At 32.4% G+C, this 15,425-nt stretch overlaps 1 protein-coding gene across 8 annotated transcripts in view; it reads left to right on the forward strand.

Moving 5' to 3' along the window:
- LOC144840072 (corticotropin-releasing factor receptor 1-like) overlaps positions 1-15,425 on the forward strand; it is a 347,896-nt gene that overhangs the window by 55,223 nt on the left and 277,248 nt on the right. For 4 of the 8 annotated variants that reach the window (XR_013611827.1, XR_013611826.1, XR_013611825.1 and 1 more), the window contains exon 15: positions 281-2,481. Coding sequence is in view for 1 of the 8 variants with exons in the window: in XM_078695735.1 (XP_078551861.1) it covers positions 281-673 (393 nt within the window). In the remaining 7 variants the exon portion in view is untranslated. Of the gene's footprint in view, positions 1-280; positions 4,631-13,672; positions 13,707-15,425 lie in introns of those variants that run through there. The other 4 variants (XR_013611829.1, XR_013611828.1, XR_013611830.1 and 1 more) reach the window with 3 other exon arrangements.

Raw genomic sequence — 15,425 nt, forward strand, 5'->3', positions numbered from 1 at the left:
TTGGTTTTTAATTATTATCATTTGTGGTTACATTTTCATTTTTGTGTTATTTATTTTAAACTCATACTGCCACAATCCACACTGCACTGCTTTTTTTTTCCAGTTCATAGTTTGTCATTGTGGTTGATGATGCATGTGTGTGTATTTGTTGAAATTTCATTTATGTATCGTTTGATATTGTTTTTGTTCTTGTTGTTCGGTGAAACAAGTTGGTAGCGTATAATTTGTTTTCGTTTTTCCCCCTTACATTGTGAATAATGGCATGAGACTATTTTTTCAGGTTAAATCCAAGTTGAATCGACGTCTGGAGCGGCTGAGGCTTGGGAAAGAAGCTAGAAAGAGAAGTTCGTATTTAAGTGATAAGACCCAAACATTCTCTGTAAGTGATTCTCAATCGTCGATTGACAAACAGTCGAACGGTAGGACAACAAATGGTAGATCAGACCACGATTCAAATGGAAATGCACCGTCTGACTTAATAAATGATAATGAACATAATAGTGGTGATGATGAGGTTTTCCAGGAAACGACACTTATTCAAATAGAAGAAAAAACAAACGAAACTTCAAACGGATATGTTAAGTTAAAAGATATGGATGAAATTGATCAAAATGATAAATCATTGGAAGAAACCGAACTTAGCAAAGCACTTTTAGTTGACGTTCATCTTTAGACAGGACTTAAGGCTAATAACTTTTAACTTCTTCTAGAGGGCAGCATATAACTATTGTGAGTTCTCCATCTCTGAAGTGCATACTCTTCCAACAAAACAATTATTTTATTGTTAAGAAGAAACTACAGTTTTAAGTGGTAAGGATGAAGAATAACTCTTCTCTCTATATTAACACATTTCTACAGGCTGAATATTTTATTCAGAACAAATATTGAAGAATTCATCTCAGAGATATGTTCGTCATATTATTGTTTTCCTTTGAAAATATTTCAAAATATACTTTTCAGGGATGGTCCTTTTATATATCTATATATTATAGATACCCACAGCATTGTCATTTTTTTAGTAGTTTGCCTTTGGATTTATATATTATATATATATATATATATACGATTTCTAAATTGTAAATACAATAATTAAGCATCGTTTTCTTTTGCTTGTGTATGAATAGAATCAAATTCTGTATTGTACTTAAGATCTTTTTGAATATTTAAGTATCCACCATTTTTTTATTCAAATAATTTAAACATTAAACCACATAATAATCAAAAAAATAGAATGTTATAAGCTTGAACCAGGTTATGTAAGCAAAACTGATCGATGTATTGCAGAGCAGAATAAAAATTGTCAAAGGCTGTGTATATTGCAACACCCTTCTTACTTAAACCCTTTTTGTATTAAGTGGGGTTTCACAGACGAAGGTCAATCCCCTAAATGATCTGCCGAGGAAGGTCAGCCATCATCAAACGTTTGCTGATGTGGTCTCATCTTCATTACATACATATACGGCAACTTGTCCAGAAGGCTAAAGGCTACAGGCTACTTCAGCTACACATATCGGCCAAATTTTGCTTTTCTTTAATTCGCAGTTTCCAAGTGATTTTGTAATTACACGTAATCCCTTTCTCTTATGTTCATACTATACACAAACCGAAAACCGTGTTGAATTAATGTAACGTGCATAAGCTGACCCAAAGACGCTATTTTTAAAGATGTATTGTCCCCCTGAAAAATAATGTTTACATTTTTTTTTTTTGAATATGCAATTTTAATTTCACATAATAGTTATCCGCTTTGACCAAAATTAGATTGAAACAAAATTTATTTACCTGATAAAACTATAATTTAAAGCAAAAATTGGTCAACTTGGCTGCCAGCCAATAGATTTTTGGTTGAATTTAACCATTTATCATGTTATTTTATAAGTGAAAACATTTTTTTTCATCGTTTTTTTTCTACATAAGTGATTAAATTTATTAAAGCTACAAAATAAACTATTAAAAGTCTGATTTAATTCATCTTCATTTTTCATGTTTTTGTGGGACAATACATCTTAAACAGTTTAATTAAATACATGCTGTTTCATGAGGAGTACCTCAATGTTGAGGTGCTTGACTCTGAAGATTTGGGTAGGATACTCCTCATCGAACAGCATGTAGTGTATTAACATGTTCAAGCTATAACTCCGTATTTGACTACAGTATTTACAATATAATAATTACCATAATGATAAACATAATTTACGTTGGTGGTCCAAAGTAAATCTCGTTATGCCTTGTAAACATTTGTACCTGTTAGTAATAGTAATTAAGAAATTAAATAAACAATGGTATTGACTAATTATAAACCTGTGTGTTACTATTTCGGTTCCTGTTGAGCTGTTAGTCAAATATTTATAATTATCAATAGTGCTTTGTATTGTTGTTTTTGTTGATTTAATATCGATTGATGATCAAAAATAACAAATTATATTTGATCAGTTATTGACTGGATGTAAGTAGAATACATGCGATGGGAAAAGTGCAGCAGTAAGAAAAGGTTAAAAGCAAAATTAAAATGTAACATTTTCTAAGGTTGTTTTATATAAAACTACTAAAAAATATATCAGGCAAATATACAAACTAACAATACGATATTCGGCAAGGGTTTTATTTCTTAATATTATAATTAAAACCAGTAATAATTTTTCTGTCAATAAAGTTGAGATGCTTTACCATAATATGGTATGTATTATAGTAATATATTGTAGATATTGTAATGTTCGGTACCTCTTTGCAATGGAAATATCAATGTTGTTTTACTATAATTAGGTAAACAGTTTTCGTTGTAGATTTACAAAACAATTACCAATGAGGTTTTATAATCTAGTATTGGTACTATCAGGCCTATAAGTATTGACAATGTTTTTGTTTAACCATTCATCGATATTAAAGGCATCTTCACCGTCAATAACAGGTGTATATAAATATAATATACAATACTTACACAAATATAATCATCACTGCACAAATATCATATATTCTCTTTTAAGAAGGGAATTCATGATCTTGGTTTAAAAAAAAACATAGGAAAGTATCCATTTATTTAATTTATAACAAAAGTTCGAATGAATATATAGGCTTTACGCATAATATGTTTGTAGCTTATTACGTTTCTTGTGTTGTGTAGTTGAGCACATGTTAAGAGGTCGGATTCGAATGATAATATTTGTCAGGCGTCCTCAATCCAATTTAGACTAAACTAAACACCTTTAATCAATATTCCTTACTTAGACGTGCGCATTTACGGCCGTTATTCACAGACTAGACATTGGTATATTATTGTTTCCTCCATCTTATGATCTTGCACAACGTCAATAACTTGTGTTTGAAACTATATTACTTTTTTCAATTACTAAAAAGGTTGTAATGAATTAACAAAAAAAAGCAATATTACTGTATTTATTTAACAAGTTATTTTTTTTACCTATTGGCTTCTTCAGTTAAAATATTTGCATGTTGCCTAAATTGAATACATAGCAAATGCTGCATATCATTTTTAATTGAGTTGATTTTTTTTTTCGAAACACCGTCCAAAGCATGTGACGTCAAAATGAAAGGCAACATCGTTTTTATATAATTAGGCATATACAGTTTTGTGTAATTATAGCAATCTTTCATAAAACGAACCATACCGCACACTCTCAGTTGCACATCAGTTCGGTTATTCTGTCAAATAGGCCTACATTTTTAGTTCATTAAAATAACACAATCATTATATACGGTTCAAGTTGAATAAATGGTAAAAATGACTTTTATGTTGCACATTGACGTCACAGTCGTTTAAAGGTATATTTATTTCAGTTGGGTAATATATAATATTGTTTTCAATAATTTGAAGCTGTCTCAAACTTAAATTAAAGAATGTTAAATAGTGTTGCCCAATGTTTGTTCTTTTAACCCACCATTATGTAAGTAGTTTAACTTTGACCCTCCCGTACAGTTCCTACGCTGCAGAGAATGTAGTATTCGCAATTAGGCCTACTATTCATCTGTAAGTACATTTGCTTTCCTCTCGCAGCTCTCAAACAAAACCACAACTCTATTTTCGATAAAATTATGTTTTCATGTCAAGCTCTCGTCTTGTGCAATAAATGTATAATGGCATGTCAGTTACATTTAATTAATGTACAGTACAATTAAACAGTCATGTAGTTGATGAGTTGTGACGTCACTATGTATTTAAACCTTTACAGTTCGAAGAATTTTTTGGAACAACACTGAACATGTTTGGTTTGTTGTCCAAAATGGGTTGCATTTGCAGTAAGATATTGTATTACATTCGATTTTTACAAATAATCTTAGTTTAACTTGTTTACTATGGATACAGGGCATCATAGGCCTATTAATAATAATGCAGTACATATCACAATTCTCGTACTATTTTCCTCGCGTGTGACACTCGAGGACTGCTTATTTTTGTATTATAAAATGGTTTGCTGCAAGTGTAGTAGCACTCGAGCTGGAAATTTTCTCGGGGAAAAATATGCGCAGCCTCATTGTATTATGGTTGTGGTTGTCTGTTGGTTTGTTCGCCAAAATAATAATTGTCAGGGGAAACAGGACGATAACGTGTTGTTTAATAATAGGGATGTGCATGTTATGTGATTTGTTTGAATAAAAGGATTATTTTAAATAACACAGTTTTATTGTTTGTCATTTGCGGTGTCATCGACATAACCAATTTACCATGTCGGAGACATAAATTGTTTTCATTTAAATTTAGTTGTTTTTTTACCATGAATATATAATATAGAGCATCATAGGCCTAATAATACATGCAGTAATTGTTACAATTCTTATACCATTTTTCTCGCACGTGACACTAGATGTCTAGTGCTGTTCAGCAGTTAAAGAGTCGCTATCCAATCGAGTTTTGAACAATACGATGACAGTCCGGTGGTTAATGCTTAGGACATCTGCATATCAAACAGAAGGTTCCAGGTTCGAATCTTGGTTTGGGCGTACCGTACCGTACCGTAATTAGAAATGGCAATAGCCAAGAAGAAACATATAGGTCTCACCGAAAACCAATTCAAAGTTAGTAGGAATCATACTAGTTTATTCCGTAATTCTAGTAAAAATTCAGTGGAAAATAATAAGAATATGTATGCCTTAATAATGTTAGCAAACGTTGCAATTATTTTTTATATAATTATTTTCCGTCCTCTGAGCTAGTATCAACAAAAAGAAATATTTCATTAACAAATAGGCAGCTTTAATAAATAAAGAAAAGGCAAATCAAATGTGGTCAGATTTGGACCGTAACAATTTAGCAAGATATAAAATTAACGTTTATAAAATTGATATTTAGGTAAAGTAAAATATAACTATTTTTTGATTTTGCCTGAAAGGGATAAAAAGAGTTATAAAACAAAATAATTCTGTGCAAAATTATACGTACATTGTCAAAGATTAAACACTGGGCATAGTGCATCAGGTTTACTCACTTGGTGCAGTAATGTAAAAGTGTATAAAATAGAGGAAAATAATTTTCTTTCCTTACTTTTATAATATAAAAATGCAATGGTAGGAGTGAGATATAAGATGTATTGAAAGTTATTTAATGTCAGTTGTATTGTATTATAATATTACATTAATCAAGTGCAATGCATTGTAAACGAACATTTTATTGAGGAAGAAATAAAAGTGGGTCGAACCCACATAAGACACAAAAAAACAAATAGCAGCTCATCCGTAAACAATAGAACTTTGTAAAAATATAAACAATAACTTCCTGGTCATTCATTAACTGTGGACTGTGTCCTGTGGACAAATTGCGTAACTCATGTTTTGTAATTCACCTGAAGAGTGTGACCATGAGCTTTGCTGGCCTTACGAAACAAGCTTGTAGTGAATAATAATAATATGAAGTTCATCTTGTATCGTTTTATTTTATTTTATTTAGCTCTATGGACCTATAAATTATAGTCCGAAAGGGAACAAATTGCCATCAAACTTTTCTAGACCAGCATTTTCCGTAGATTACGAATCTGGAATCGATCAGGATAGGAAGCGTTTTCGAGATATAAGGGGTGAAAGTTCAAAATTGACCAATTACAACAATGTATAATGTATAATGTATTATAACCAATTTATTGAAGCACAATTTGGTCTTTTATTACATTTTTTATGATTATAGGTGTCTATGAAAAAAAAAATCCTTTGTGATTAAGGGTCAAATGTCAATATCGACCAATCATAGAACGTACCTATAAAACCAAATAAAAACGAATATTTAACAACATTTTGATGTTTTCTCATCCTATTAATCAATCATACACACAATGTAAATGAGCGAATTCATCAGTTGACATAACGTCAATTTTATCATGACATAAGGTCAACATTTTGATATGCGTATTAGTTACCAAATAAATGCAAAGTTGTCCAAACTATGATATCGATAGTTTTACAAGTAATTATTTGATCAGTAAAGTTATGTTATTTCATTATAATTTTGATTAACATAATTATAATACTGAAATTAATCAAATCAGACTTCGATCAGGATAGGAAGCGTTTTTGAGATATAAGGGGTCAAAGTTCAAATTGATCAATTATAACAATGTATTATCCGTAAGGGCAAAATTCGGTAAATCGCGCGTTATTTCTAGAATGTTTACTCGATGGTATATAAAGTTGGTTAGAATCTCGGTACTGATTTTAACCACATGATGTAGCCCTGTTTACTAATTAAATTTAGTTAGATTATTAGTTATTGACAATTAAAACGAATTTAGGTTCAACGATTTGCCTCAAATAGGGGTGTTTTCCGATCGTGGTATACACTGTCTAATGGATGTCCTCATGAAAAAGACCTGCACACAATAATACGAGGATACTTCGCATTTTCCTATCTCCTCCTACGATAATTGTTTTTAATAGCTGAAAACCGGTTGAACAGCTCGAGTACAGTATCATAATGTTGAAGACAGGCCGACACCTGTGTTCTTCCCATCCTCTTCCCCATCCCTCAACTCTAATGTTATATACAACATATATAGTGACTGGAAGTTGTGAAATATGTGCGCGCTACAACAAAAGTCAGAGTTAATCATCTCTTTTAGAATCATTTTAATGATAGCAATGCAAGAATATGCCCTTTTGGTGCACCGGCTAGTGTTTGGATAGTCCAGAAAATCATTCATGGACATGGGTTCCAGAAGTATCTATTCACTGAAATTGCCAACATGAAGAAGCAGATCAAATCAGATAGTTTATTGCCTCAAAATGAGTATTGCAGGTCTGACCAATCCTTGCAAGTTGTGCTTTAACCATTATTTTATTCAAGGTCAGCGTAACATTTTAAGTCTCATTTGATTAACTACAGTATTGTAATTATATTGATTAAAATTATAATGAAATAACATAACTTTACTGATCAAATAATTTGATTACTTGTAAAACCATCAATATCATAGTTTGGACAACTTTGCATTTATTTGGTAACTAATATGCATATTAAAATGTTGACCTGTGACCTTATGTCAACTGATGAAATTGACCTAATGTCATACATTGCGTATGATTGATTAACAGGATGAGAAAACATCCAATTTTTTTAAAATATTAATTTGTATTTGGTTTTATAGGTACGTTCTATGATTGGTCAATATTGACATTTGTTAAACGCTTCCTTTCCTTCCAAATTTGTAATCTACGGAAAAGTTGGATGGCAATTTGTCTTCTTTCGGATTGTGGTACCCCACCCCCACCTCCTGCCACCGGACTATCATACCTATACCGATTAATATGTACCTACCTCCGTGTATCGAGAATGAGAAAAAGTCTCCCCAACCGAGATTCCAACCCCGAACCTATGCTTGATGCATATGTCCTAACCATTAGACAACTGGGGCTTTCGTGGTATTGTTCAAACCTGATGGGATAGCGACTGGTTAACACTCTCGGCGTGGCACGTAGGAAAAGCACTCAATTGTACGTACGCGCACCAGGGATCAAATTGATACGCCCTCGCCTTTCAGTATTTTATTCACGAAGATCACGGGATCTTCGAAGAGATACTTTTATAAAACACCACAGGTACAGAACAAATTCCAAACCACCCGATGATATACTAAAAATGTATTAATTAATTTGAAACAATAATGTGATGACATTATTTTATAGTCGGCTGTTTACATATTTTTATTATTTTTCTATTCCTTACAGTATTCCTGTGTTCATGAAGGACATGCCATAGTTATAGGGGAATATTAGGTTAAACAGAAGTTTGGCCTGGGATAACTGATACATTCAATACCCATAATAGAAAACCATTACGTTGTTTGTATTATTTATTAGAATTGGCCACAGTCTGTTATAGTTATTGTCTTATTTTAGTCCACCAGCCGGCGTTTCGATTTTTGTCTGGAAATGAGCTCAACCATTATACGTATGAAACATTATGTGCTTAAATATTTATAATTTTACTAATATTAAGTTGAAAAACAGCCAACACTAATTATGTTTGTATCTTGATTTCGAACAATACTAATTAATTTTTAATTCGTGTGTACTTTCAAAATCTCTAACTTCACAACACCTATTTTCAAATACGACTTTCCATTGCGAATTTCTCTTATAGTTTTCTTATTATGTTTGTATTCAAATGGAGTTGTGGAGTTGTGGCTTGGTGGTTATGATGCTTGGCTACCAAGGGTCATGGGTTCAAGTCCCGTCACATGTCAGGATTAGGATAAGGACAAACTCCACTACCAAAGACTTGTAATAAGACTTTGTTTATGTAGAGCATCTTGTGTATATGTTTGTCTTGTAAACCTCTGAGGGATCACCCTCATTAAATATGGTAAAAAATATATATAAAAATGTGCAATGATGAAACGGAAACAAAAAGAAAGAAGGATTTGCGCTTGTAATGTTGCATTCAATTTTTCAAAAACAGTGACATAACGTTATGGACTAGACATTTAGCTCAGACATGGACAATTACAATATAAAGAAATACAAGAAGCATGCTTACGACAACAAATACAGTGAGAATTTTCAAATATTTAACGAATGATACAAACAGCATCATACGGCATCTTAGTAATTCGAACGTATGGGATAATTTTTTTTTTTTGGTAGCAATATATGTTCCAACTATTAGCTTATGCAAAAACGAGAGATTAAAAACAAAATGCATCAAACGAAATGGCACCAAAACGAAATGTGTTAATTAGATATGTTATAAAGAATGCGCATGTGCGAGTTTTTATTTTGGTTTAAACAATTAATGTACAATTCGACCGAGTGCATCCTGAAAACTCAAAAACAATATGATTGGCTGATGCATGACATTACTCTCACTCTGAACAGATTATATTGGCGTTAAACAACTAGTACTCTTATAACATCTTTGTTAAATTGTACGTTACGTACTGTAAGTCTACTATTCATGTACTGTGTGAACACGCGAGTATTCAGTATTGTAAAGACTTTGTTTAGCACCAAACAAAACTGTCTAGAATTGAACTTTTCATAAAAGTTACTTAACTTCAAAAACATATCGTTCGAAGGCAGTGAAGAAACGATTTAACGTTTTATGTTTCAATCTCTGTAGTCTAAAAAGTATACTCTTAAACTACAGATATAACTTTTAAGGAATTCAAATAACATATTTGTTTCAAGTTGACTATTGCCTGATATCTACATCACTGCATTTGTGACTGATAAAATCATATTTCAAAAGTTCATGTAAGTAAAAATAATCAATTGTATGCTATACATTGTAATCGATTTGTTTTGTTTTTTTATTTATATTTAATTTTCTATTTTTAATTTAGGTGTATGTTGCTTATTTTATTGATAAGCAATATCGTAAATAACAAACAACTAAAAAGTAATAATTGCAATAACTGTGACACCGTTACAACTGTACTTGAAAGAGACCCTCACTTCCAATTAATGACCATGGTTGATTATCTTAAACTCTTACTGAGAGCATTCCAAATGTTTCAGTTTTGTTTTGTATATTTTTGACTTTGAATTATTTTTAAAAATTGTATGTATACTGAGATTGCGTTTTTTGTATTTTATAGTACCAAAATAATTAAGTTTAACGTTGACTTACAAAATAACATATGGTAATTTAAATAAGCTAATTGGACAGTTTAACATCCCATTTATATCTACAGTACTCGTACGCTACCAAATACGGATATACGGTACCATCTTCGAGACGTGATATGGTTGCATCCGGTTTGAAATTTACAAATCCGGCTCTATAGCTTTGAGGACATGTCCCTGTAGTATATTCATGCCAAATCCCAGCTCATTACTACAACGAATAAGAGAGGAGTAGTACTTTATAAATCGCACTTTTTACCCAATAGTGTCCAGATGGAGGAAATGGAAGAGGAGAAGATGAGAGAGTCCTAGGCTCGGGTACCCCGAGTAAAAAGTGGCCCAGTTCTGTTCCGCCGTACACCACGCCTAGAGTGTTAAAGAGTCGCTATCCAATAGGATTTGAACAATACCTAATGGTTAGGACATCTGCATATCAAGCAGAATATTCCGAGTTCGAATCTCAGTTGGGGAGACTTTTTCTCATTCCTACAGATTTCTTCATCTGTTTCGTTTCAAATTAATTAATTAAATTTCAGTATATCACCGTTTAGAATTTATTCTGTGCCTGTGATGCCTCCTTTCTTCTTATTTTTTTTTATTCGTATACGGTTCCAATGTCTTTAAAAAAAATTTAATGGGTTTTTCAAAACTACTCGTATAAAAAAAAACCTGCACATTAAATCAAATGTTTTTAAAATTACATGTTACATGTTATAAATAATAACTTTTGCCTCTTGTACAAAATTTGTGGGCAAGTAGTTCTCGAGAAAATGCAATTTCAGTTTACTTGTTACGTTAAGATTGTTTAGAGTACCAGATATCCGGCTTTAAAAAAAAAATTGTCTCCTAACACTAATAAATAACTATTTCAATACAAATTGTTCTTTTTTGTTTATATGTGAAGTTATTAATGAACCGATTTTCTTAAATTTCAATAGCCATGTTCTGTAAGAATATACTTGTTTACACCGAAAATTCAGAATGATAAAACTTGAAAACTTTAGGCGCTATCTATCAAACAAACATACACTGCAAGTACTATAATAGTACTTGTTATATACTTGGCAACATTCTATTTTACTACTTGGGTAAAACACACAAAGCAAGTACATACTTTGCAAAATCTATCAAAGCAAAATCAAAGCAAGTACTATTACTTGGCAACATTCTATTTTTGCCAACACACGCGATCGACTATAACCTCCTTTGGCTGAAGTAACAACAGCAACGACATCAGCAAAAGCAGCAATCTTAATCATAATTAAAACATGGTAACATTAGGCCTAGTTGAATGTAAACGTATCCTCAAACTATGGTGGCCTGTAAGTGTCACGGAAAACAATATCAAATATGGTTTTTTTTTATTTCCGTGACTTTTTTTAATTGCCGATATGTTTTAAAACTTGCCGTGACACCGATTAAATGGATTACATCAGTTTCGCATCGTTTGTTTACTTTCAGAATTCGTAGAAATTAGAGAGACACAAAATGGCAGCTGACTACGCCGACACGGTTCAATCCGATTATATTTCTGATTACTCATCGTATCATAAGTTAGACCTAGCTTGCAGTGAAGAATACGAACACGAAGAAATGCGTAAGTGTATTACTACTAGGAACTAGTGTATTTGTTTAGTTAATTTGACGGAGTGTTACAACCGCTTCTCGTAAACAACCACACCTCGTAAGGGACCGCTTCTCATCTGCGGGGAAATTTTCGTTACCGTCGACCTTGCTACCTTAGTTAATGTTGATTATGACTACATAATCCGTTGGTGTTTCTACATTAGCTGGAGGTTTTACTGCATTAACGGTTGTTACTCGTAGTTTAGTGTATATCCAAGAAATGTATTAAAAGTGTGGGTGCAAACATGTTTTTCTCTCTTTCAGAACTTAGAAATTCAGGGGAGCCATTTTGTCCAGCTACACTGCAGTGCTATATATGCTGGCCTCCAACCATTGCTGGCCAAATGGCTACTGCGTCGTGTCCCGTTGAACTCGATATAGTGTATGACCTAAACGGGGGTAAGAAATGTTGTTATTCATCACGATATAACATGTTAATGAATCAATAAATACTAATAAATAATCATCGTCTTCATCACAAATTCAAAAACTTAACTACCTTTTTTTTTAATGTAAATATTATTGTTAGGCCTAGTGTACCAATATTATCATTATTTTAAAGATCTACAATCACGATTTATAGGCCTATACCTTTATTATTATAATTTCACAATAACATTTAGGACAACAAAGTAAAGAATCATCGTTAGTGTTATGATATTTATGTTTTATTCAGGAAATGCTGACAATTATTGTAATTCGGACGGAAACTGGACCGCACTAAGCGATGTGCAATGCCAACATATCTTATTGTCTGGTGACGTTTGTAGATGCCATCATTGCTATGTAAGTAGAACTAATACGTAGAATTGATGATATTTAATCTAATCTTAATCTGTAATGAATTTTAGCGATTGTTTTATTACAGTCGATTCTCGGTAGTGTACCTAATTATTTTGTCTAGTAACATAAGCACATTTCATAATATACACATAAGGAATGTTTGTGAGTGATATGGTATAAATAATAGCATGACGCGAATGGTGAAAGGTATATTTCTGGGGCGATGAAACAGCGCTAATTTTTATTTTATTTATGTTTTCTAGGCATTAAATTACATATCATTGGTAGGATATCCGGTGTCTCTCAGCGTACTTCTGGTAGCCATTTCAATGATCGTGGGAATAAGGTTAGTTAATTAAAAGCTTCATATATCATGGGGTTACTGAAACCAAAAACTATTGTTTGTTCTCATAAAGTTAATTATTAACTAGTTAAACAAACTAAGATTCTAAAACAAAACGTAAAAATTAATTATAGACTATTTATATAATGTCTTTTTTTTATAGTCAATCTTACACTTTTGTACATTTTTTTTGTAGAGCCCTGAGAGTAAAAAAGAACAAAATTCACGCTAATCTACTGGCATCATTTATTTGCTTATACACAGTTTCTCTATTCTCAGTTATTTTGTATTTTAATGTTGATCCGGTAAGTATTGTTATTTAGAAATGTTATTTTTGCCACACTACCTGTCGCACTGTATAACCTGTCGAGTCGCACTTTGTAATAACATAAAGCCCGTTTTCCTGTCGACGTTAAGTTACGTTGAGTTGCGTTGAGTTGACATATTCAACGATTTGACCGGAAAAGGGGGTAAAAATTAACGTTGAAAATCGTTAAAATCTTAAATCGTTAAAGTTGAACTCGGTTCAACTTAAAGCCTTTTTTACTGTCGACGTTATTCGACGCTATCGTCGTTGATCGTTAACAGTTCAACGACGATCGTTTAAAAACGATCAAGTTGAAATGATAACGATAGCGAGTACCCTTTCCTGTAAATCGTTACCATTTCAATGTTTACGTAGAAGATCGTTTACGTTAAGCCTGTTTTCCTGTCGACGCTATCGTTAACAATAATCGGCGATCATCTACGTAAACATTGAAATGTTAACGATTTACAGGAAAAGGTACTCGCTATTGTCATCATTTCAACTTGATCGTTTTCAAACGATCGTCGTTTAACTTTTAACGTTTAAAGCCTATTTTCCACTAGGCGAATTTGTTCGCGCGAATAATATATTTTCGCGGCGAAAAAATTCGCGCTACCTTTTACTTATTTTTCACGCGAGAGCGAATGACTTTGCGATTTTGACTGTAGGCCTATGGTGATTAACATTACACGATGCCGGCTGTTAATTTAAGAAACCTTCTTTTAATCAAATTTAAGTTGTTGAGTTGTTTTATTAATTCGAAGACAGAAACAACGAAGAATAAAATACAGAAAGAGGTTTTGGGTTAGACCGATTTACAGTAAAAGAGAACAAAAAGGAAAATACCACCTGTTAGTTAAAGAATTGAAGCTGTATGATGCAGAGTACTTTTTTAGATGCTTTCGAATGTCATCAACAACGTTTGAGGAACTTTTGAGTTTGATTGCACCATTTATAACGAAACAATATGCTAAATTAAGGAAATCCATCGGTCCCAGTGAGAGATTAAGTGTTTGCTTAAGATACTTAGTAACAGGCGATGCACAAGTCACAATTGCTGCAAGCTACCGTATGAGCCCATCGGTATAGTTGGAAGAATAATTGATGAGGCGTGTGGTGCTATATGGACAGTCCTAAAAGAGAAAGGCTTCATCAAACATCCATCAACAGAGGAAGAGTGGAAAGGTATTTCTAATGAATTTTTCGAGTCATGGAATTTTCCCAACTGTGTTTGGTCTATAGACGGGAAGCATGTAGTGATGCAAGCACCTAATAATTCAGGCTCATCATATTTTAATTACAAGATTTAGTATTGTACTTATGGCGGTTTGTGATGCGAACTATAATTTTACATTAGTAGACATTGGAGACAGTGGACGTCAGAGTGATGGTAGTGTATATGGATGTAGTTATTTGGGACATGCTATAGAGAATAACTTGCTCAACATTCCAGCTCGAGAGATGCTCCCAAATTCAGACAAAACATTGCCCTATGTGTTTGTTGGAGACGATGCTTTTGGATTAAAGAAGCATATGATGAAACCCTATCCTTCTTCACATTTAGAAACTGATCAACGAGTGTTTAACTATAGGCTGTCGAGAGCACGAAGAGTCATCCAAAACACCTTTGGCATAGCTGCAAGCAGATTTCGCATTCTGAGGAGGCCAATTATTGCCAAAGTACGGAAGGTTGTGCTCATAACGCAGTCTATTGTCGTTCTTCACACTTTCCTAATGAAACAAAATGCATCAAATGGTAATAAATATTGCCCATTACAATTTGTTGACAATGATGGGCCAACAGGGGTAACGTCAGGTGAATGGAGGCAAGATACCGATATTAATTTGCAAGTAAATGAAAATATTTAATATGAAGGAAATCAATACTGTTACATCAATCCGATTTAATTAAAATGTAAATAATCCCGAATTTTGTAGACGTATACAGTATAATACTTATTTGCACTATATAAATAACACTAAACAAATAATTAGGCCTATTTGTTTTAATTACAGTATATACTATCCAATCCGATTTAGCCTAATTAAAATGTAAATAACAGTTTTTGTAGACGTATGCAGTATAATACTTATTTGCACTATATAAATAACACTAAACAAATAATTATTTGTTTTAATTACAGTATACTATATATATATATATATAATTATTTGCAAAGACGCATTAAATGTTATTAGTAAATGGTAACATTAACAGTTCTTATGTTAAATCTGTCTGTTTTACTCCTCGAATTCTATATCAAAAAGCAATTGGCTTATTTTAACCATAGCGAGTCGTTG

The sequence above is a fragment of the Antedon bifida genome, chromosome 4 (genome assembly GCF_963402885.1).
Source record: "Antedon bifida chromosome 4, ecAntBifi1.1, whole genome shotgun sequence".
Taxonomy (NCBI): domain Eukaryota; kingdom Metazoa; phylum Echinodermata; class Crinoidea; order Comatulida; family Antedonidae; genus Antedon; species Antedon bifida.